Below are 24,561 nucleotides of genomic sequence, written 5' to 3'. Positions count from 1 at the left end.
CTGGCCTCTACTTAACCTTTTTTCTTTTCCATTGCAACACAATTAACTTTTTTATTAGATGAGCTCTGTTCCAACTAAGCAAACTTCTCAATGTGTATCACTGAGCCATTTCAAGCTGTCTCTTTCTTTGGAACAAAATATCTTTGTTCCAGCCATGCATGGCATTTGAAGACCTATTTATACAATGTGTCAGCTCCAATTGTTTTCTTCATCCTGATATTTTCCTCTGTATTATTGGTTGGCCATCCAGATTGCAAGGAGCGAGGCTGCTGCTGGTTTCCTCCTGCACTGTTCCAGACTGAGGCACTGGCTGCCTTTGGCCTTTCTCCCCTTTTGTGGGCAGAGGTGAAACAACCCAAAATTAAACACAGTTTTGCCTACTTCATCCTCTCTGCACTGAGACCAGCACCAACAGACAGCCGTGGGATGGAGTGCATGGAGAGCTTGCAGAAGGACCTGGTATTATTACAATTTTTCTCTCACTGCCCTGCCTGTGGGATGTACATGGCCACAATCCCTTCTGCTGGAGGGACTCTCTGAGGGTTGGCCAAATTTCCAGATTGCATTACTAAATATGCCCTCCTGCAAAATACCCACATTTTCCTTAGATGTGTTCATAATATGTCCCAAGTCTCTCATCAGCCCTTCTTGTCTGACAGTACAATGCTGAGGCAAAAGAACAAACCAAAACCCAAAGCAAAATTTTAAAAAAACCAAACCTTATCAAGATGTCAAATAATAAAACTTAACACCCTTCTGATTTTAGGATCAAATAAGTGTAAACAGTTATGGAGTTTTGGTCCATCTTCTCCCCTGTAAATAATTTAACTTGGGACCAGTCTTCTCCTTCCAGAAGGGACCCAGGGTAGCACTGTCCCTGCTACACAAGCAGTGACATAACATCTCTCCCAGTGCTGGCACTACCTAGTGACAAATGAAAGCCTAAGCCCTTTTTGAAATCTTTTACACAACCTGCCAGCTGAAGAGTTCAAGCTGCTTTAATGTGTGCAGAATGCCAGGGAAATACTGCAGTCCTTACTTCAACCAGAAAATGAGGCTGAAGATGCCAGCCCAGCAGTGGCAAGCCTGGGGTTGCAATGGCAAAACCCTATCTGCTCTCTCCAATATTATGGGGGAGGGTGAAACAGCTCCATGCAAGAAAACCTGCTCCTGCCAGCTATTACACAGCCCACTTGAAGCTTTTGATAAGGCCAAGCAGGACTTCAGCATTGGCCTCGTGCTTCCCCATCTGGATAAGAGAAAATGGGAGGTTTGGGCTATAAGATGAGAGAATCATCTTCAGAGCACATCACAGTTGTGTTTGATGTAGGCACTCCCTCCAGCTCTTGGAAAAGTGCATGATCTCTGCTGGACATGAAGCTGTGGGTCATTTTCATACCAAACACTTAATATGTGCTATATTCAACCAGACTGCAATCAGCAGCCTTTGTGCATGGTGGATGGGCTTTTGCTGCAAGGAGCAGAGGTGGTGGCATGTAAGAAAGAATGCTTTCAATACCATATGCTTCAAAAGCAGTGCTTGTGAGCTTTGCATTCCAGTGGCTGGGCTAGAGCTGCATGCGTGGCCTTGCTCGGCACAACGCATCCATATGATGTACGTTAAGAGAGTGATCTCCTGCTCACTGACTCAATGCTCAGATGCTCCCTCTTCCTCTCCATAGCAGTTTTGAGGAGTACAGAGCCTGGTGTCAAAACCTGTAACTCTGTGATGGGAACTGCAGCACTTTTAACACAAAACAGTTGAGAAAATGTTGCTGGCCACAGCCACAAAACCTGCCCTCATCTTTTCCATGATGGTGGTGGAAAAGAAAATTCCTCAAGCTGTATTTTCCTATTTAAAAATGAAGGGAAAAGGACTGCCAAAGTGGATGGAATTTAGGCCAACTAGACTAAACACTAGTCTAACACCGGGGTTAGAAAAGCAAAATGCCAGTCTCCTCTGAGTGCAGGAATTGCGGCTGTGCCTAGCCAAGGCCACCACAGCCCTGCATGGGCAAGAGACAGCTTGGGTAACACTGGGTTTCAAGCCTGCTACTGGGTTGCTTGTTGTGCCATTGCTTACCACGTATTTTGGAGTCACTTATTGTAGTCACATCACCCATTAATGTTATGTTCTGCTGAGAAGCTACAGACATCTCTGATCCACATTAAAGACTAGGGTGAGATGAGAGGAAAGCTCCACTGTGTAAAGGACTTGCTGTTTCTTGAACATTGCCCCATGCGGATTTGGAACTGGGCAATACTGTAATTTGGAAGCGGTACAAAGGGGAAGAAGCACAAGCAACAACCAGGTAACAATAGAAATTAGTTTTATTTTATAAAACGTTATAAAATTAATATTGTACAAAAATAAAGTCTGTAGAGAACTTTGATTAACACAAATGACAGACATAAATTGCAGGTGAAGTAAAAAACCGCAGAGAAGCACACTCCTGTTTTCAGTAAGGTCTAAAAAAAAAAAATCACAAACTTTACCCTTTTGTATTTTGAACATAGTCATTTGCTTTGGTTGCAGTCTCTTCAAGCTGCACAGAAAATGCTTTGGGGCATGTTTTCAGCAACCGGGGCCATATCAGGGCCAGCAAAAGCACACCTCTGAGTGCAGCATCCAGCTAACTGCCCAGCAGCACAGTTGACCCTCAGCTTAGCAGGCCTTTACTGCCCAAATCATGCCAATGCTGGTGGTAGTGTCAGCTGTACCACCCCTGCCCAATGTGGAGGGTAAGGTGTCCCAGTGGCAGTGCAAGCATGGACCCTGTGGGCGGGCTCTGAGGCTGCCCTCTGTCAGCCCAAGAAAGCAGTGGAGGTTGAGGCTGAATTACATTTCATACACCTGGTATGTCTTCCTATGCCTGTTCTGGACTTTTTCTGACTACTAGACCCTTCTGTGATGCCCTGAGGGGCCCAGGGCAAAATGAGTATGGAGGGCCATTGCATGCATGCTATCTCATCTCTTTTATCTAAGGTTGGACCGACCATCATTTTTTGTTTTTCAGCAGGGATTTTTTTTCTTCCTGTTGTTTTTGTGGGAGTCGATGCTTCACTGGTTGTCAGGTATGTTTAATGACCTACACTGCTGCTCCTTCAGGAAAAAAGTCTCCAGAATGAGAGCTTGCGTTAGTGGTCAGGTATGAATGCCTTTGCTGTACGACCTCCCTCATCCTAAGGAAACTCAGACTGTTCTGCTGTGTGGGTATGATCCTGTAATGTTTCAGCAAATTATACAAAACATTTTGGTTATTTAACACAATTGTTTACCTGCAGGCTATATTAAATCCAGGGCTAACTAGTAAGAGGAATTTAACCTCTTCTATACGGAAATACAGAAAGAAAAGCTTAAATAAATATAAGAAATTATAAGGTTAGATGTAATTATTTTCCATTTGCCAATAGTTAATGAGGTCAGTTGGCAAAAAGTGTGAGAAAAAATGTGTCTATATTTAATATATGACTAAAATTAGTTTTTATAACAAACTGCTAATGTTGAGACAAGTCCTGCAACCCTCACTTGTGCAGAGCCATTGCTGCTCCTGCACATGTATGACTGCAGAAATTTTCAAAAGTATTAGTGAACAGGAGGAAGGGCTGCAAACTTCAGCGCTACATTTTGTGAACATAATCAGGATTTTAAAAGAAAAAAAGGTAAAGTAAGTGATTTTTTGCATTCAAGTTAACACTTTCAATCAAAAGCATGGTCCGTTGTTCCCAACTTAATTGTCTCTCTGTATCTTCCAAGCACCTTCTAGTTTGGCACCTTTGAAAAGAAACAATAAATAAGGAGACTCATTACTGGACTGTAATAAATAACAATAACTTAAGCTCAATAAATATATTCTGTATATTTATGTCTCTGAATGGATGCATTGCATCAAATAGTCTCTGCTCACTCACAATGACCAAATAGAAATGTAGTTATGCAAGTGACGTTAGTCCTTTGTAAACCAAAAGAAATACGTTTTGTGTAGACCAATGAGCAATACTGCAATGTATCTTTCAGTAAAGCTGAGGGCGCAGGGGATGAGTAAGGTACTCCTAAGCTACTTCTCAGCTAAGCTTCCTGGCATGGATGGGTTAATTATAACACAGCGTGGTACAGCAGGGTTGTGCTTTTAAGCCCATTCCTCATGGATCCGAGTCTCACTGACAGTGGGTTGTGTCAAATGGGAAAGGGAGTGTGTGCACCACCCAGCTGTCAGCATCTCCACCTGAGCTTTTATTTACTTTCCCATAGGACTTCAAAAGCCTCCATCCTCCTACGCCACCTCATGCACCCCCCAGGTTCCCACAACCCCTTGTTCTGTGTTCTTGGTCCTCTTTTCTCCACTCTGAGCAGATGCTTCCCCAGGAACCTTGGTCCCTCTCTTTGCATCATAGCAGGAATGCAAAACTGGAGCCGCCTCCAGTGCACAGCAGTCAGACACATCCACATCTTTTTGCAGAATGTTTTTTCAGTATGTGGTAAATGAGGTTATCATCCAAAAAGGACAGGTCATCATCAAAGGCTGTGGGTCTGCAACAAGCTTGCCTTACTTTGTCAGTGACTAGTTTTTTCTTTCTGGTTAAATTTTTTAAAATTTTGTCATACGTGGTCTCGGCTGCATCACAAGATCCACTGCAATACCGGAAAATTAGCTCTTCTTTGGTTTCATATCCCAAATCCAAGTCAGTCACATTTAAATGTATTTCTGTTAAGACACATCCTCGATTTTTGCCCTTTTGATTCTTCCTTCCCTTTTTGCTGGAATTCTCTATGTTTGTGGGCGCATTTTGCTGGTTCCTCTCCCGCCTAGAAAAAATCGGAGTCTGTTTATCCGGCGACCTCCTCAGTCTTTTAATGGTGGCTTGAATAAAGTCCACTACCTCATCAAACTGATCTGGATAATCCTCTGGCGTATTAGCTGTTTGGAAAATAGAGAAAAGACTTTGTCACACGTCAGTTGTCGTTAATGGAAGTTTATCCATTCGTGGCTCAAAAATGTTAGACACATGCAAGCTGCCCCAGCCATTACTTCAGAGTGCACCCAGGACCCTCAGAAATCAGGGAGAATTTGGAATGATTTAGATCATCATGGAAACTCATTTGGGTAAAAAGAAATGAGATATGTATGTATCTCTGTAGGTGTCTGCTGATGCTTGGCAGCACTCTGGCACATCTTTCAATATTGAATAAGCCCTGTCAAAATCAAGGGAAAGAAAAGCATGTCATGATATAAATATCAGTTAATGGGTGTATGAAGCTACTGTAGAGAGGTTATACAGGCTCTTCCCAGCAAAGCGGCAAAAGGATGAGGTTTCTTTAAAGCAATTTTGTGATTATAATTGTTAATTGTTGTCTTCACACCAGCAGTGGTTAGTATTGCCAAAGCTACCTATTGATAAGGTTTTTGGGCAGGACAGAAGGAGGAATTTCCTGGGCTGCCAGGCTGAGCTGTTATTCCTGGCTGAATTCCTGCTTTTTAAAATGCTTTTAGGGGATAATTATTATCAGAGCTTTTGAAAAATTTCTCATGGAATTATTTAATATCACAAGACACTGATTAGACTGAGTATAAATAGGTCAGAATAGAAGTATTATGTTAATTTTCCAGGGAAATGTTATTAATGCATTTTCTTTTTATGAAATTAAAATATCTATTTCATTTTTCATTTTATATCTACTCTACCAGAGATAAATTAATCAAGTAAATTAAATGTTGAAGTCAATTAAATGTTTTGATACTAGCAGAATGAAACACTTCAAGGAGAGTGAAATTGAACGTGTTCTTCTGAAACATTCTGAGATTTCAGCTTTTCATCATGATTTGGAATAAAATCACATTTTGAGCTCTTTAAACTTCCCATGGACTAAATCCCTCAATATGTGATCTGCTTTAGTGAATACAGTGATTTAATGGAGGTTCAGGCTGTTATGAGCCCATGTGTGGGTGCCCTTATGTTATATTATTGATTGTCTCTTAAACACTTAAACAACATTGCAGTATTGAGATATTTTTCTCAGTCGTTGTGCCAAAAATCGAGTCTTTAAGGATTCACTTCCTTTGCATGAAGACCTAAGAGGATGCTTCTTTCTGTACTTAACTCCTAAGTGCCCACCCACATAACAGACCAGTGTCATGCACCTGGCCCTGCATGTAAGGGGGCTCCAACTCCAGAAGGGCCCCTAAGAATGTCCCAGGAACTGCAAACATTGGGAAAGGTGATACTTGACACAGTGCACCTGGCTGGGTACCTCCACTGAGCCACGAAGGCTCTCACTTGGTCAAGTGCTAAGATAGGAACAGCTCCTTAGGCAAAGGCTCAGCGCCACATTTCCCTAATAAGCATTATAACAGACAGGAGCCCTGATGGGAGACCAGGCAGCAAATGTACCCAGCCCACATGTGGTGGCATGGACTCTCTTAACAGGAGAGAAGACGACACAAGGCTGCCTCCCATTGCCTAGCAAAGGTGCACCTTTATATCCTCGACAGAAGCACCAAATATGCAGGAGATGGGGGCAGCAGCATGTTAATTCTGTTAGTGCAAAAACCTGCTGAAATACAGTGCATCTGCACTTAAGGAGGAATATGGACCCCACTCCAAAGCAGCCACATCCTAGAAGCCCCCTTCCATGATAAAATAGGGATGGATCAGAAATATATGGTTTTTCATGGACAGCTCCAGCTAAATAGTGCAGACTGGTAAAAGGGTCTGCAGGCAACCTTGTACCTTCACATAATGAGGGTGACACATGGGAAGCAGGTTCCTATAAACTGTAGAGTTTGGGACTGGGAAAAGTGAATTCCACTGTGTTTTACAGGTATCCAATGGTAATGGCAACAATCTCCCAGACCAGTGACTATGAAAAGACATGAAGGAGGGATGGCTGCTACCTATACAGCTATACAGGACCCGAACAAAGCAGGACCTTGCGCCAAGCCCCATAAGCCTGTGAAACCAATGGTAAGTGCATCCTTCTTGCACTCCTCTGTCATACCAAAATACCCACTATGAACCATACCTACTGGAAGGGGTTAGCTTGGATAGATGTGTTCATTGGATGCACCACCTGGCTCTGTAGCAGGATGGGCTGGTCTGCCTACACCATAAGAATACTGCCCTACTGAGCAAGGTCCAGGTCAAGGCAATGGGTGGGCTATGTTCCTTAAAAGCAAGAAGGGGTAGATACCTTGCTAGACTCAATCAAGCAAGACGATCCACGTCGAGCTGGCACAGCCCCCATCGCTGAAGTACAACCTTGGTCCTGGCACAGATACAGATGGAGAGGAGTTTGGCAGGAGGCACTTGTTCTTGTTGCTGTGGGACCAGGTGGTTTCCAGGTTTCTTACACATAAGCTAGGTTTCTTAGCTTATAACTCAATAGGGGAAGGATGTGGCCCTGAGGAGATGGCTCTAGCTGTGCCATTCCCCACTCTCACCATCAAATTAACCCCTCATACTACTGTGACTACCCCAGCCCACACCTCTGTCACAGATTTCTGGCCCAACCCTTGTAGCAACAGTATGACACAATGACACGTTGGCTGTGGAGAGTGAAATACAACCATCAGGGAAGTATACTAGGGTTTAATGAAACACATGCAAGGGTCAACCATCAGGAAGGAACTGAGAGCTTGTTACAGAGAAAGCCAACCTATACATGGAGACTCCTGCCTGCAACTTTCAGCCTCATATTTATCCCAGATCTGGTATGCCACCTTTGCAGTGAGGGAAATAAGTCCAGTGAGGGAGAAGCAAAACTGTGGATTACCTGAAGAGACAACAAACCAACTAGGCACATTGTTTTTAAACTGTGTGCTGGTTTTGGCTGGAATAGAGTTAATTTTCTTCACTGTATCTGGTATAGTGCCGATGGCACACTGATGTTTTAGTTGCTGTTAAGTAGCGGCTCAGTGTCGCTAAGTAGTGCCTATAGTAGTCAGGGACCTTTCCAGCTTCCCATGCTCTGCCACACGCACAAGAAGCCAGGAGGGGCGGGGCCACAGCCAAGACAGCTGACCCAAACTGGCCAATGGGATATTCCATTCCATATGATGTCATGATCAGTATATTAATTGGGGGAGTTGGTGTGGGGTGGAGTGGTTGTGGCTCAGGGACTGGCGGCGTCAGGTTGGCGGGTGGCTGCATCACTTGTTGTTTGTTTTGGTTGTTTATTTCCCCCCCCAGGTTTCACCTCTCTCTTTGTTTTCCTTTTCACTGCATTATTGTTGCTGTTGTTGTTGCTATTGTTTTATTTTAATTATTAAACTGTTCTAATCTCAACTCACAAGTTTTCTCACTTTTACCCTTCTGATTCTCTCCCCCATCCCACCGGTGGGGGAGTGAGCGAGCAGCTGTGTGGTATTTAGTTGCCAGCTGGGGTTAAACCACAACAAACTGCTTGCAATTCAGGTGCAAAAACATCACCTACTCCTGCAACAGTGCTATATGCAGGAGTCTACTTTGGTTAAATATTAATCAGACAGTTATAGGATCCAAGCATTGTCCTTCCCAAGCCAATCCAAGTATGCCTGGAGGGCAGATAAAGGGGGGGAAAGGCCCATGTTGTGGACTGTGTCCCTGCTCAGAGCCCATGCTGGCATCTGTCCTGGTCCATGCGTGATAACTGCCCCAACTGCACCAAGGAGGCTAATGTTGCTGAGAGCCTTCTGTGCTGCAAGTGGCCTATGATAATTAAGGTGGAGGAAACACACCATAGATGAGCCCTATGCAACGCTGCTAATGCAGGCATGGGGTGTCAACATGCAGAAGGTGGAAGCAGTAGGGGAAAAGGTATATCAAATAATTAAGCCAATGGGGTATCCAACTAGAAGAGCCCTACCTACACACATGGACTTGCTGCAACCAGAAGATGGGGTAATTGGAAGCATGGCTGATCCCACTAATCTCACTGGGGCTCTAACACAAAACATGCAAGAAGTGCTCCAAGCTGTAACCTGGGATGAAGCATGCATGGCTGATACGTCTAACAGAGCCAAGGATCCTTACTCAGCTCATCCCCTATTGCAACATCAGGCCGCTTGGGAGATTCGCTGCGAGGGATGCCAGCACTATGAGTTAGATGAATGCCAATTTTCTGTCTCCAGGGTGGACTTCCCCTTCAGCCCAGGGGACTGGAAAATATCCCAAACACATATCCAAATCTGTCCAGAGGATTCCTGCAGTGACCCCCAGTATTTGGAGATTACATCACTTGAGGAGACACAAGGCACATTGCTGATATTAGGGAACCAGTGGGTGAGCACAGAGCCCCCCCTCAAGGATATATGCTGGACCTATCGACCCTGGTCAGTGTCTGCCCACCTATAACCACACATGCTGTTATGGGACTATATGTGTACACAGTGTTAACCACAATGGCAGCTGCATTACTGGGCTACCCAGTGAGTCCTTGCAAGTTGTAAGCAACAACACCCTCTACCTGTGGAGCCCCAAACTAGTCATGATCAATGCAATGATGCATTTTTTTGGCACATTCCAACTAGACTGCCAATGAGCCCCAAGTTTGCTTCCAAAATTTAGCACCGTTCAAGGAACACCTCCAATCCCCTGCAATCAACCAGCTTAAACACAATCCCAAAAAGATGAGTTTCAACACACACTCAGTGGTGTGGGCCTGTGCTCTTGGCACTGCATCAAGCGCAGCTGGACCCAGCAACCACTGAATCATGGACCCAAGCAATGGGGCTCATACTGATCGGATGTGGCTTGGTGCTAATTTTCTGCTGTTTAACAAAGCGTAGTCATCGGTGTGACTACAAACATTCACTGAGTGGCTCACAGGTGTTCGAAGGAAACCTTGACAGCCAGGAGCGAAGTAAGAGTTGACTTAGTGGCCTATGCCAAGGTGGCAGTCATGACTCAGTAGGGATATTCAGCTGTTCAATAAGTATGAGCGCAAAGCCTGAGAGCCTGAAACAAAATGCCGTAAAAAACTCTTGAAGTAAAACCCTGGGCAACCAAATAGAAATGCCAGCATTAACACAAGGCGTGATGGGTTGAAACAAGGCACTAGAGGTAAATGCTAAGGAAGCTACCACCAGACATCATACATAAATAAGCAATAACCACTGACCAAGGACTAAAGACCATAAAAGGCTAATGGACAGCAGGGAAGGTGGAGAAGGCTGACAGCAGGACCACCCCAGCCTGACAGGCACTTGGTAGATGTGCTCCAGGGATGCCGAGAGACCTTCCCACACCACAGCCACTGCCTGCAGAGCACTTGTTTTGTCTCTGTGCTACAGTAAGTGCTGCTGAGGGTGAAGAGAGTGCTGAGCCAAGCTGCATGGCTAGGGAACACCACCGCACTCATAGGGGCTGCCTTGGCATCAAGTGCTGGTTTATAACCTGAATAAAGCCACTTGATTGAGCCATGATCTGTTTTACTTAGTTACCCCTCTGTCTCAAACTCTGTTTAAAAACCGTTTATAGTCTCAGAATGAAGGTCAACAGCCTGGCAGCTTTGCTTCTCTAATACTGCATGGACTACACTGACTTGACTGTACAGCAGACAGAGCTTTCCATGGGGATTTCACATCCCTGGGAAAAGCACATATTATTATCCCTTCTTATAAAATGTACAGTTTGGTTGTGTGCATATGTGTGTTGTATTTACACATACACACGTACAAAGTGCCAGCAGAAAATGTTCAGATACTATGGCAATAAAGGCGGTAAAGATCTTCTCTGAGCAGTAGTCCCTGGCTCCAGCATGTGAAGGAATTAGAATTTTAAAATCTGAAGCCACCTAGGATAGGATAGGACAGAACAGGATAGCCCACAACAGCACATGCTCAATATAGGTTAGTGAAGGTTGGCTCACACATATGTGAATGTGATGCACCTCAAAGCAGGCATTCCCTGAGGGAAAGGACCATACATCCTGGAAATGTAAAATCCTCCCTCAGGGGACACAGGGCCTCTGTGTATCTTGTTCACAGCATGGCAAAAAGGCTCACAGACCCCATTAGTCTTCCATGTCCAGCTGAACGAGGGCTCTTGATCTGCCAGGAGTTTCTCACAGGATCAGAAAATGAATAAAAAAGTAAAGAAGGAAAGAACAAAACATCACAGGACTGGTGAATATAGGAATCCAGAAGAGTGACCAGGCTGGGCAGAGAGTTGGTCAACACCAAACATCCAAAACTCCAGGATTCAAACAAAAATAAAGAAATGAGACTCATTTAAAATACATTTTAAAAAAACAAGACCATTTGCATTGCCTGCTTGGTGCTTGCTTGCTTTCTGAACCTTTAGGGCACACTCAGATCATAGTTTTGACCCAACCTTTCAGGTTAGGAACACCCCTCTTGAACACAAACTGAAATTCTCGCCTCACTGCTGCTCTCTGGAACCTGAGGCATTGACCTGCCCATCCCTGAGCAGTCCCTGTCCCCTGGGCACTGCAAGAGCTGGCAGCGTGTACAGGCGCAGGCTCCTGCAGCCAAACACCCATGGTGCTCCCCACCAACCTCTGCAGAAAGCCATCCCAGAGCTCTGCTTTGGGCACACAGGGAAACGTGCCTTCCTCTGGGCATCTTCCCCGCTGCAAACCACCCAGAGCCTGCCTTTGCATTTCCAATTAGAGACACTGCGTGCCAGCAGGACCGGGATCTGATGCCTGTGCTTTTTAGAAAAATAAAATATACAGTGTTCAGACAGACTTCTACATAAAATAAGTCTAAACAAATATCCAAACCAAACTCATCACATTCTCAAGAAAACAGTTTCCATTAAGGAAAAATGGGCAATTTATTTCTGTCTGTTCAAATGTGACCACAATTACATTTTGTAAAACTATTCCTCTGATTTCACTAGCAGCAGATTTATTTTAAAGCCAAATATTCCCCCGCAGTGGCAGTGACTCAGCATGGTAGAGCAAGAAACCATCAGTTTGTACCTGACCACAAATTGATTTCAGTGGGAAAAGATGGATCTCCAGCTTTTGAGAAAAAAATCCAGTTACTCATTTTGGTGCCTGGTTATGGATTTAAAAGGCTCTTCTGACCATGCTTTCTATTATGGTTTACAATAAAAGCTTAAATTCTATTGATTGCAAAATAATAATTTATATAAGTGGGTTTTCTTTTTTTTTTAAATCTCATAAAACTTGACATTTTAAGTTACTGGAAACTGTACTTTAAGGAATAGTTTTCTGTACTGATCCTGGGAAAATGTAATTACATCACTGCAGCATCATTTGGCACTTTGCATATCCTGAGTTAAAGTGATATAATAAAAATCACATAAGGTATACTAAAAATTACAAAATTAAATTTTTATTTTACATTGTAGCTTTTATGCATGCATTTATGGGATTGCATAGCTATTACATCAAAAGTTCAGGCTAAACATTTAATAAAATTACCGGGATATTTCACTTAAGCACAGCTGTCTTTCAGTTGGAGAAGTTCAAACAGCAGCATTCAGATTCTTGCTTAAAGTATGATTTCAAAGTTCAAGGAGGTTAATCCAGCTCATTATAATGATAAGCATTTTTTAGAAAATTCAGATCCAGATCTGTGTTAGGATCAAAGGGCCCTTTTTCAAAACAGTTCTGGTACTTTAATCTGGGACCTTCTTAACTAAAATATTTTAATCTCCTTTCTTTCCTGGTTGTTTTATAAGCTTCCTCTAAAGTTATACACACAAAGATGTTTCTTCTTAGATCATTTGCTAGTGGGAAATATACAATTAATGTGCCTCTAACTGTGATTGCAATGAATCATCCTAATTTTTTGCTGCTTATGCAGATGACTGTGGTATACAATTTATTCATTAATTATTTTTGTATTTAGTTTGCTTTGCAGTAATGTTTTCAGGTACTTATTATAGTGGACAATCCCTATGCAAAAACAGAATCTCCCCATCTCACACCACAAAGGTGTGCTTTAGGAGACCCTTGGAGTAATCTGTTTGTGGACGTGTGACCTTAGTGAGGGTAAAATTACCAGCGTGATGATCAGTCTGCTTTGTAAAGTAAAAAGTTGTGAACTGTGGTGGGGATAAAACATTTATTTTATTAAAAAAGAAATACTTTTCATTAAAAACAAAGACTATCATGCAGGCATCAAAGCAAAGGCAGGTGTTAAAACTAGTTATACTGAAAAATTTTTGGGATTTAAACAATTAAAATATCACCTCTCTGAGGCATGACTTTGCTTTCATGCCTTGCATGAAAATCTGTGAGACTAAGAGTGAAATGGAAACCAGTCAGTTGTGTCCATTAGTAAATACTGCATCAAACACACCAGGGTCAGCTCATCTTTAAATGTTTAATACAGTTCTGGTTTACTACCTCACTCCCTGCCTTGCCAGCTCCCAGGAAATACTGGATCCTCCCCTCCAACTCAGAGAGCCCTTAGAAATGGAGCCTCTCACTGGTATCACTTGTCTCTCGTCAAGGTAAAGTGCTAAGTAACCTGGAGGATGACGCCGGGGCCACTCACACCAGCTGCCTTGCAAGCTGACCTGTCCACAAGAGTTTCTTGGTTTTTGTCTGGTCCAGGCAGGACTCGTTCACAAGATCCTGTCTGACTTCAGGCTGGCACCTGGGGCTGGATCCCTCCTCTGGCCCCTGGGCAAAGGGGTGTCTCATCTGGCAGTCAAGCAGCAAGAGGATGTGGTCTTGCTTCTGATTCAGAGCTTTGAAAAACCAGCTCTGTAGCACTGAGGACCAGACAGCTTTTCAGCAGTTGCTCTTGAGGTTTTGTGACAGCTCCTGCAGTAGCTGCCAGGAGCCTGTCTGCACTAGGGCCTTATTGTACAGAGCTGTGTGGGTACTCGAGCACCCATGAGGCAGTCTCTGCATCTGAAGAAGTTACAGCATAAACACTGTAAAAGGGGGAAAAAGAAAAAGTGGCAGTTCCCTGCTTGAAGCTACTGACTGAGCAGGAGCCAAACCTGGGTGAAGCACATACCTGCCTTGTTGCCCACCATGTGTCCTCACTAAGGCCTTGTACACCTCCAAATCCATATCATGCTGGATAAATCTCCAGCTTCCCAGTAAAACCTGGGTTTATTCCTAATATTTGGTTCTGTCCCATCCCTGCAAGAGCCTCAAAGGAGTATGTATGACTGAGACCCAGAACCTGTGTCCTCTATTAGCAAGAAGGCATGCAGCCAGCTAACAGGCTGCGACACCGAGACTTTTAATGGAAGAAATACTGTTGGTAATAAAAAGAAATTGTCTTTAGCATTCCTGGTGCAGAAGTGATCCAGCCCAGCCCTCGCACGACATCAATAAACCCCCACATTGGTCACCCAGCCCCACTTTAGTGCCAGTTCACTGAACGGGAACAGAGTAACAGAAATAACAGCAGAAGTGTCACTGCAACAACAGCTCAACCCTACTCCAATCAAGCAACTGTTCCCAGGCTGCCTGTGCTCTTACACTGTATCTCCTGTTGGGTTTTAGGAGTGTCCCCAAGAAACAAACACAGGCAGCAAAGCAGCAGGAAGGGACCCTATCCCAGTCTCTTCCCTGGGGCAGTAAAGCAGAGCCATCCAGGAAAAACCATGGCTGATGCCCGTACTGTGACAATCTCTGCTGCTATCAGATTTTGATCTGACCTATAAATAATATGCATTCTTCTACTGCCGCCTTTCACTACCTGCTTTTCAACCTGTTTACAATAGGAACAATATGAAAAGTTTTAATATTGCAGTTGAGAAAATGTTCTTATTATAATAATCAGTCCCTCGCCCTAGGACAGGTGCTACGTGCTTTGCTGCAGGAGGTCTCACACTGGGATGTGTGGACCATGACCTGTCAGATGGCATCAGCAGCTGCTCAGAGGCAGCTAGGCTCCAAAGAGCTCTGCCCCCTTCCCGGCCAATACATTGGATCCACACCTCCCTGACACAAATTTCCTGAGTAATTGCTGGCTTTGCCAAAGAAATCTTACACGCTTGGGATGGGAGCAGAGGTAGTCCAGATATTTGTATGAAGCTTGTTGAAGTGGATATGACCAGCTTGTCTCTAAAAACATGGCCACCTGAGAAGTTTTGGCATATCTGCTGTAACACTGCCTGGCCCAGATGCAGGAAAAGTATTTTGATTTCAGCATTTGCTTATTTTGAAGCCTATTCCTGTTCAATAATCATTAAAGCATTTGTACAAGTCCCACTGACTTCAAAGAAATGTACCTGCAGGTTTCAGTTTAAGTGCTGTACCAATACATACAGACTAAGGCAAAAGCCTAAATATCTGCTAGTGTCATACAATGTGGCTTTATTCCTTAAAAAGAATGCTGATATTTGAAATGTCTTACATAATTCATTTTTTGTCCTTGATCTTAAAACCAGACATACTCTAATGTATATTTTGTGTCTTAATGCTTTGCTTGTACTGAAAGGGGGAAGGGGCTTTTAAGATGTAAAACCAAAAGTTAACTGTTCTATTGCTGAATGCTTATCCAGCTGAAAGTTAATTGTTGCGGAACGCTTATCTAGCCACTGTGTAAAATAATTAGCAAGGAGGCCTGGAATCCATCTGCGAAGGACAAATTCCTGATAAGGATAGAAAATTGTCTCAAGAACCAGCTAAAACTGACTTTGCAGTTTGGACAAGTGTCAAGGGATAACTGAGTCTGCGCAAAACCAAAAGGTTACTAGCGGTGACGAAGAGGAGCCAGCAGCCTTCATCTTTACGACCCCCAATGACCACCACGAGGAGGCACTGCGCAAGCTCAGTTGGGAAAGATTTATGGAAATAACTTTTTTTGGCTAATTTTAATACAAAGCGGGGAAAGGTCATGCATATGTATAGGCTTATTGGAAAATCTTATGTATATGTAATGCTTTACTGTATAAATCCAAGACAAACTATCACACGAGCACGCACAACTTTGGTGGGACTACCCCCCGTGCTGCCCAGCGCTGAATAAACATACCTACTTTACAGTCTTACAGATTGTGGAGTCCACTTTCCGCACATCAGTACCTTTCTCAAATAAATCTTTTTTTATTCTGTTTTATTTCTTCTCTTCTTTCTTCTTAGGGCTGGATTTCCAAGAATCATTGAATTGATTGAATCCTTTAATTCCCCTTACCAAATATTACTTGATCAGAAACTACAGCTGGTTTTATCAAAAATAGCAATTGTGCAGTGTCAACCATTCTACCAGCACTAATGTGGCAGTGGCCTATTTAGATGTCTGATGATCCTGAACATGGTTATGCTGCAATATTTAGTATTCCTCATTTATTATTTGTCATTAACTTATTACCTCAGAAGTATGAGACTCCTCAACAAGTGTAGTTACATGGGGTTTTGCCTATGTACTACAAGTTTTAAGTTGCAGTTGCTTGGTAGTGTGCATGGGGGATGAGGACTGTATATTTGCACTAGATATCCATCCCTGATCATCTGCATTTATGGGGGATAGGACTCGATGACCCCAATGGCTTCTCTCAACCTCTGTAACTTTAAATATTTTAAACTTCCTAATCAGGAACAGTATAATTTACAAAGACATTACAACCTATCAATCTGAGGATCCTATTCTAGTGGACAAATAAAGCCTCCCCCATCAATAGTCACTACACAGCTGAATTCTTCAGCCTTCCAAGAAAGGTTTCGCAGCTTGTCATCTGCAGACCCTGAACATGGGGATTTCTAAAATATATTGAAGAGGCCTATGAAAGGTGTCCAAGAAAAGTATGTTCAGGTATGTTATCTAGCAACCCACACCTGCAAAACATCTATCTGAAAGGATACACACTTACACCGGGAAATTTTCGAGGTCCCTAAATTGAAAAGGAGCAAAGACATAAAACTTTAAACAAATGATAAGTGTTAAAATGAAAATAAAACCATATTCTCTTGCATTTCAGTCCTTTCCTCCTTAAGTCTCAGAACACCCTTCACAGGAGTATATACAGTAGTCATACCTGAGACTGCAGAGAAATCGGCTTCTAGGGCTAAATGCATCTGGATTTACCCAGATGTGTCCTGTTCTTTCTTTTTTTAGAATTTTGTCCATGAAAAAAAGGCGAATTTGAATGCTTAAGTTTTCTAAAAGCCTAGATAACCTGGGTGTGCCCATGCAAACAAACTTTTATATATATGCTGGTCCAGGGACATATGCACACTCAGTCTGACACTGGCTAGATGCACCAGCTGTACTGGATACACACAGATCAAATGATGCAGTGTGGCGCCTGCTCGATGTGGCAGGTACCTCTCCAATGCATTGGATTTACTGTGCATGGGCAGGTTACCTCTGTAGCTTCTGGACGTCTTAGACTGAAGCGCATATGCCACATCATAAGTGTGTTGAGCAGGAAAGTCTGGACAGAAACATGAGAGTTCTGGTTCATAACACTGAATGTGCCTAATAAATACCGTAGGGAAGGAAATGCATTCATTTGGAAGTATAATGTAATACCATTTTTGCCTTAAAGAGCCCTACAATATCAATGTTTATTCTAGATACCTTCCATAATAGTTGATAATGTTGCAGCTAAATGAAGTAACTTAACATTAAATACCCCTTAGCAGGGACATGATGAATGTTTAACAGAGGTATAATGCACACATAAACCAGTGTGTTATGGTATAACATACCAAAGGAGCTCCAACAACAAATGACCATCCAGTGGCCATGGAGTAACTCAGTTGTTATAATGCAAAGAAACATCTTTTCCTTCTATTAAGAGGGAAAAGCCTATGGTGAGATTTTTCATTTAATTCTACAAGCGTACCGCTAGTTCTTACTAAAGATGCCCACTTGATCAAGAGACTATATATCATATCCTGGATCTTAGGATACTCCAGTCCTCACATACATGTTGATTATGGCCATACAATGGCAAGCAGTTACAAAATGTATTCACTGGCAACTGCATATAAGTCAAACCAAGTGTTTGGCTCCCTCTGCACTGTCATGCTTATGAAGCTGTTGACTTAGTTTTTAGCTTATAGTAATTTGGTTTATATTTGTTCTGTTCACAGTTGCTATTTAAGCTAATTGTGTCCTTCCCCCAGTAGACTGTAGCATGACAGAAAGGGTTTTCTAACTTTATGAATGCTACAGCTACTCTTCTTCATGTGAAATAAGTTATCCCATGAACACTGATGCCTAAAATGCCTATGAACATTAGATTAATCTCAAATGCACTACATTTATGGAGGCTACTCTCACTCCAGCATCCAGTCAAGTAAAAAATGCAGAAGACTGCAATTGCCAACACCCTCTGCCATCTCTAATTACTGCCCTGAACAGCAAAGTTCAGCACATTACACCTGATAAACCTGGGAGGTTAGGACCTTGCCTGTAGGCTGGAACAAAGGAGGGTTTCGAGCCAATCTGAGAGAGATGGGGTAGCATCAGGTGACCTCAGAGCACTTTGCAGAGAAAGCAGTCCCATCAAATGAGAACACAAAAAGGTGTTGAGGGCCTGGGAAAACAGATCTGTGCTCCAGCAAGGTGTTTGGCCTGTCCCTAGGAGTGGGACATGATCTCACAACCCTACTAACCCCTGCTGCCAGTGGTATATGGGAGACCTGACCTCCCTGGAGTAAGAGCAATGCACACCTTGGAGAGCAACTGCTACTCCCCACCCAGCCTGTGTGGGGTTCACTTTAGGGGAGAGCAGTGCACCCCTCTTTGAACACACACAGCACCCGGTCTTGCTCAGCACCCACACACTGCCCTATGCAGATGAGCCAATGTGGGTGATGATGGTGCTCCCACCACTTTGTGAGCTGCCTCCTGCAAAGGCACTCAGCAAAGCAGCTGACCAACAGTATCCACAGAGATATTAATACACAGCAGGTCCACCAGCAGATGAGCCAGGGAGCTGCAAACATGCCTGCATGCTCATGGCACACTGCCCTCTGCTTGTAAGAGAAACCTCGAAGAGGAGAGGGAAGTCTACATGGTGTAGATGTGACTCCTCTTGTGTATGTCATTCTACATCTTTCATGTGCTGAAGGGTATGTGCCACCAAATGGTAAGCAGAGAGAAACAAATATGTCAAAGACACTGACAGTGGTGACTCGAACAAAGTGCTGCTGTGGCAGGAAGGCAGCAATGTGCTCAGATAGGATCAGCATCGTGGGCTCTGTGTTTGTAGACTGCTCTCCAGACACCACACACTTTTAAATCAACTAAAGATGGCATAAGAGTTGATCAAAGTATTTCACTCCTTTCTTACAGCTGCCTTTCTGCAGGTGTCCCCTGACTCATTTGACTTGGCAATGTAGCGGAGAGAAGAGCTTCTGACTTTTGGGCACAGGTGCTGTGTAAACCACTGCTGTGTACAGATCACAGGAACTCCCTGGATTTTCCCCGATTTCTGTTGTGAAGAACAGCACTGTTTACTTTCCCCTTGCAGCCAGGCCCATCTATTTGTGATCTGCATGGTTAAGAGCTTGAGACCAAACTATCAGCCCTTTCTGAAATTACTATCCTGGGCGATAACCTGCGACCCAGCTCTGCTTGGCAAAGCCTACATCTGTACCCTGGAAACAGAGATTTCTGGAAGAGGCTGTCAATTGATACTACCATAACTCAGGTAAAACAGAGTGTTGTCTTTCTTCCCACTTCTTGTTTACCCAATCCACAGAAAAAAAAAAGAAGGAAACAAGAAGTTCTGGACACTAGAAACAGACAAGACTGCTACTGCTACCTGTGCCCTTGAGCTGCTGCAGAGAAATCAGCTCACCAGGAACCACATTCCCAGAAGTAATTTTAAAGATAAAAGCAGTATTGTACAAATACTCCCACCCTGGAAAGACAGAGCATTAATGCTCTCCCACCCACACTGCTTCCCCATAACGCTCTTCTTGCTACCAGCACTGCAGCAAGCCCATGCAGAGGGGACTGGCACAAGCAGCCTGAAAAGCTGATCGCTGCCTCTTGTAGGATGGCCCTGGTACCTTTTCTGCCACACAGCTCGCCATGGAGAAGATCACCATGTGTGACAGCCCCACAGCACTGGCAGGCTGGAGCCTTGGGAGGAAGTGCTTTTGGCTGACCTCCCTGCATGGAGGGGCTGAAAGGATGTCAGGGGCTGCTGGTCTGCAAGCAGCAGGAGACCAGGCTGGGATGGGAGGAGGCAGCAGCCTGGGAAAGATTCCAGCATGGGGAAAGCACAAGCAAGAAAAGGAGGTAAAGACTAAATGGGGAAGGACATAGATACATGTGTGTGGGGACAAACGGAAGAGGAGATGGATGTTGGAGAGGGGATGCAAAGCGGAGTCACAGCACACAATTTCCTGCTCGGCGCCTCCACACTGCATTAGCACAGCTACTCCCAGAGAAACCAGAGTGGGGCTGCCTGTGGCTGGAGCTGCAGCAGGCGCAGGGAAAGGACGTGCCTCCAGATAAGGAGATAAAATGGAATCCCAGTTACTGGATACTGTCTGCATCCTGCAATGAGCTGAACAAGGGCAAAGGGAGCAACCTCCGAGCTGCTTCTGTGCCTTTGCTAAGTTAATATCTCCACAATACATGGGAGTATTTTGCCACTTCTTACTGAGTCATATTAACTCTCACTTTAAAAAGCCACCAGTGTTAGCATAATACTCACATACTGCTGTGAAAGTCCTGTATCTGCTATTGTAGGAGACCTATTATTAGCGAGGCATTATTATTATCTGTCATTTGGATTGTAAGCTGTCTTACTGTGAGCCGGTTCATGTGGATTGCTCTGCATCAAGCTCCTAACCTTGCCACTGCTACTCTTCTGTAAATTTCCATGTGGATACACTAATTTCGGGATCAGAATCCAAGGACAATTTAATGAAACTCAGCAGTACTCCAGGATATGTACAGTGCCTCCCACCATGGAGCCCAATTTCCATCAGGACTTGCACCCACTACAGACAGTGAATAATTGCATTGGCAGGTCTGAGCACAGAGAGGAGCTTAAAGCGGTGTGGAAGGAGTTTCAGTGCCTGCACTGGGAGGTAGGTGTATGTACCTGACCCTCCTCCCAGCTCCGTTGCATACAACTAACTTTCCCATCTCTCTGTGTTTTTCAACCAAAGGGATCTTATGACTGCCAGGGAGATAGGGCTAGAGATGGGGGGGAAGGGGGACATTTCCACTGCAATTGCCAACCCCAAGCTTTGGAGGATGACTTGTTTTGGAGCCACTGGAGCCAGACCAGAACCACTGACCCTGCCTGGGGGAGAAGTGGGGGCAGAAACTGGGGGGGAGGGGAGGTGGGAATGGGGGGGTCCTTTCCTCACCCTGATGCCTGGGCAAAGGGGAGCAGGCTTAGCAAGACAGACAGCGGTGGCTACGAAGGGAAATGTTTCTTACAGTCACTGTGCACAGCATAGGGACGCAGCAGGCTGATGGGGGAGAGATCATCTTCAGGCCCCTCTACCACTGAAGGGGGCCCCTTGGGAGGCGTCTTACTGATGGGCAGGGGCGAGGTAGAGACCATGTTGAGCAGCACCATGCAGACAGCCACAAAATCCCATAACTTCATCTTAGATCTCCTTCCAACACAGGCCCCTGGCAGAGAGGAGAGGCAGGGTTAACTCCCAGCTGCCGTGCTTCCCCAGTTCTGCCTCCTTCCCTGCCAGCTCTGAGACAAAGCTGTGAAGCCTCACACCCCAGATCAGGCAGGTCCCCCCTGGCCAGGCCCAAGGAGAGAGCAGGGGGAAACAACCTGTGCCCAGCTCACCTTCCCATCCCCATTGCCTCCCAGAGTGAGGAAGGTGGGCTTTCCCCAATGAGCTGTGTGGGAGAGGGTGGTGCAGGATGGTCTCCAGCCCCTCTATGCCCAAGCGAGCTGCTTTGGGGGATGTGGGCAAGGGTACAGGGCTGCACAGCTTTGTCTCCTTTCCCTTTCCCTCTCCTCTGCTTTTCCTTTCCTTTTCCCTTTCCTCCTTCCTTTTTCTCTTTCCTTTCCTCTCATTTTTCTCTCCTTTTCTTTCCTCTTTCCTTTTCCTTTCCCTATTGTCTCCCTTTTTCCTTTCCTCTTCCTCTTCCTTTCCTCTTTCCTTTTCCCTTTTTCTTCCCATTTCCCTTTCCCCTTCTATTTCCATATTTCCTTTTTCCTGTTTCCCTTTCCCCTTTCCTTTCCCATTTCCTCTTTGAAAGGAAAGGGAAATGGAAGCATTTTCCTCTCCTTTTCCCTTTCTTTCTCGTTTCCCTCTTTCTTGTTTCTCTCTCCTTCACATTTTTCCTCTTCTCTCCTTTTCTTTTTCTTCCTTTTCCTCTTTTTACCCCTTCTCCTTTCCCTTTCCTTCTCTCTTCTCTTCTCTTCTCGTATTCCCTCTTTTCTTGCTTTCCAGTCGCCCTGCCTGCAGTCAGCCACTGCACGCACCCCGATGGTCGTTGCCCGGGGATGACAGCTGCCCCCAGCCCGGTTCGATGCGGCTTCCTGGTGCACGCTTTCCCCACCGGCCGCTGCCCTCGCACCTCGCCGGGGCCGGGGAGCTGCGGGGCTGCCCTGTGCCCCCGGGGAGGGTGCCCGCCCCGGCTCGCCCACTCCGCCGCGGCCCTCTCCTCGCCCTCACCTCTGAGCTGGTCTCGTCGGACCCGAGATGGACATTAACGCCGGGGAGCCGAGCGGCCGGACAGGCGATGCATGTGGGCCAGGTCGGGGTCCGACCGCCGGGACTCTCTTTGCGCGGGGGGGAGGCGTGGAGATGGGCGGGGTTGCAAGGTCGCAAGTCTGGATGGAGGCAGAGGGGAGCCGCTAGCACAAGCCCCGGCGGCCTCCGCCTTCGCCGCAGGTGCTGTGGCCGCGGCAGGAGTGGCGCCGCGGATCCGGAGCCGCGCTCAGCAGCGGTGGGAGCGGCCCGAGGCGCGGGGAGCGCCGCCTGGCAGCGGGAGCTGGCTCTGGGTACTGCTTTTGGGACCCTGTCTGGAAATCTGAGACAGACACTCCATCAACAACTGCGGGGAGTCAGATGAAGACATCAGGGCTCCTGTAACGCCAGCTGGTCCAGCACCGCGGGGAGCTGCGCACCGCTCGGACATGCACGCAACGGCGGGAAGGAAAACAAACAAACAAAACAAAAAAAAACCCAACCAACCGAAAAAAAAACCAAACCCCAAAACGAAAAAACACCACCCCAGCCGAGGAGGGAAAAAATTAAATAATCAAACCACCCCCCCTCAGCCTGCTGGGAGAGTCAGAGGCCGGCGCTGGTATTTGTAGAGCCGGTAGCAGCAGCAGCGATGCTTCCTCCTCCAGATCGGGGGTCCCGTTGCGGCGAAAGCTTAGATCCAAGAGGGTAGTGTGGTGGGAGAGGGAGCGCGGAGCCGGACACGGGGACTTTGCCAGGGCGACTTGGCGCCGCAGATAGATTTATAGGGCCCTTTGGCAGTGACGCGCCCTCCGCTGATTCGCTTTCAGACCCAAACACACGCTGGCCCCCTGCACCGGACCCCGCGGAGCCTCCAAATATGTCCCGGCTGAAGTCACCCGCCCGACATCCCGTGCGCTGCGCGGACGCCGGCGCAGACCTGCGGCACCCGCTGGCCCCGCGGCGGCGCATCCCTCCCCAGAACCGCTCCTCCGCGCTCCCGCCGCGGCCACCACCGGCCCCGGCCGCAGCGGGCCGCCCGCCGCCACGGACTGACGGACGCACAGCAGCGGGAAAGCCTCCCCCTCTTCTCTCCTCGCCGGCCGCAGGTACCGCCAGCGCGGCAGCGGGTATCCCCCTCCGGCACCCGCGCTGTACAGCCCGGCCCCTGCACGCCCTGCGCGGGGGACGGCAGTTTGGCTCGCTGGAGGCCGCTGCAAACAGTCTCAGCTTTCAGCCCTGCGCCGTGTATTTATGACTCACCCAGTTGTTCGGAGGTATGAGGTCTTCATGTCGCCGGTGCTATGAAATTAACGCGTCGCAGCCCGGGCGGGCGGCTGGGGAGTGCGCAGGGCTTGTCCGGCGGCCAATAAAGCGCTCCGTCCGCTCTGGTCTGCTGCTTTGTATTTATTTATTTATTTATTGCTTTTGGATGGGGGGCCCCGCTGTGGTCTGGGATGGAGTAACGAAACCCTCAGGAGACCAGCTTGCTCCCGGAACGCGCCGCGCCCGTACAGCGCCGAGCACCAGACCCCACCGCCGCGGGGGGTGGGGAGGACCCGCTCTGGGAATGGCTGCTCCAGGCCGGCGGCAGAGCCGCCCTTAAAGTTGTAACATGGCTGCGGATTTCTTGCAGTACTCCCCCCGGGTGCGTGTATGTGTGTGGTTATCGTTGTGCATTAACACATGTACACACCGGCTCGTCCCTCTCTCCCGAGAAAGGCGAGCAGTCCCCGGGTAGCCCCGCCGGTGACCGCTGCCCGGCCCCGGCCACCCCACAGGGGCGACTGCCTGCTGCAGCAAGGGCGGCTACGGCTGCTGCTGAGTTCGGCAGCTCAGGGAGTGGGAGCCGCGCTGGAGTCGTCTCTGCCGGCTCGTCTCGCCGGGGCACTGCCAGCGGCACCGGAGTCTACCTTTCCCCGACTCTGTCTCTCCTGGGCCACCTCGTCTGCTGCATACTCCTTCCCCTCCCCACTGCCTCGTTCCTATGTGTATGCCCCAGCCAGCCCAGGCCCCCCAGAGAGAGCACGCTGGAGGCA

General features: G+C 46.4%; 1 protein-coding gene across 3 annotated transcripts; it reads right to left on the bottom strand.

Moving 5' to 3' along the window:
* Positions 1–2,314: 2,314 nt before the first annotated feature.
* Positions 2,315–24,014, bottom strand: LOC142049471 (glial cell line-derived neurotrophic factor-like). 3 transcript variants are annotated; one of them, XM_075077221.1, is made up of 4 exons: positions 23,786–24,014; positions 22,508–22,665; positions 21,300–21,497; positions 2,321–4,919 (listed from the first exon to the last, which is right to left on the bottom strand). In XM_075077221.1, exons 3-4 carry the CDS (start codon positions 21,469–21,471, stop codon positions 4,435–4,437), a joined length of 657 nt encoding a protein of 218 aa, XP_074933322.1. In that variant the 5' UTR covers positions 21,472–21,497; positions 22,508–22,665; positions 23,786–24,014; the 3' UTR covers positions 2,321–4,434. The 3 variants fall into 3 exon arrangements, with proteins under 3 accessions (XP_074933321.1, XP_074933322.1, XP_074933323.1); XM_075077222.1 differs by lacking the exon at positions 23,786–24,014 and having other exon boundaries at positions 2,321–3,775; positions 4,607–4,919; positions 22,508–23,295; XM_075077220.1 differs by lacking the exon at positions 23,786–24,014 and having other exon boundaries at positions 2,315–4,919; positions 22,508–23,291.
* Between the last annotated feature and the right edge of the window lie 547 nt (positions 24,015–24,561).

The sequence above is a fragment of the Phalacrocorax aristotelis genome, chromosome W (assembly GCF_949628215.1).
Source record: "Phalacrocorax aristotelis chromosome W, bGulAri2.1, whole genome shotgun sequence".
In the NCBI taxonomy this organism is placed as follows: domain Eukaryota; kingdom Metazoa; phylum Chordata; class Aves; order Suliformes; family Phalacrocoracidae; genus Phalacrocorax; species Phalacrocorax aristotelis.
The sequence above is the reverse complement of the archived record's forward strand: the minus strand, read 5'-3'. Positions and strand labels throughout refer to the sequence as shown.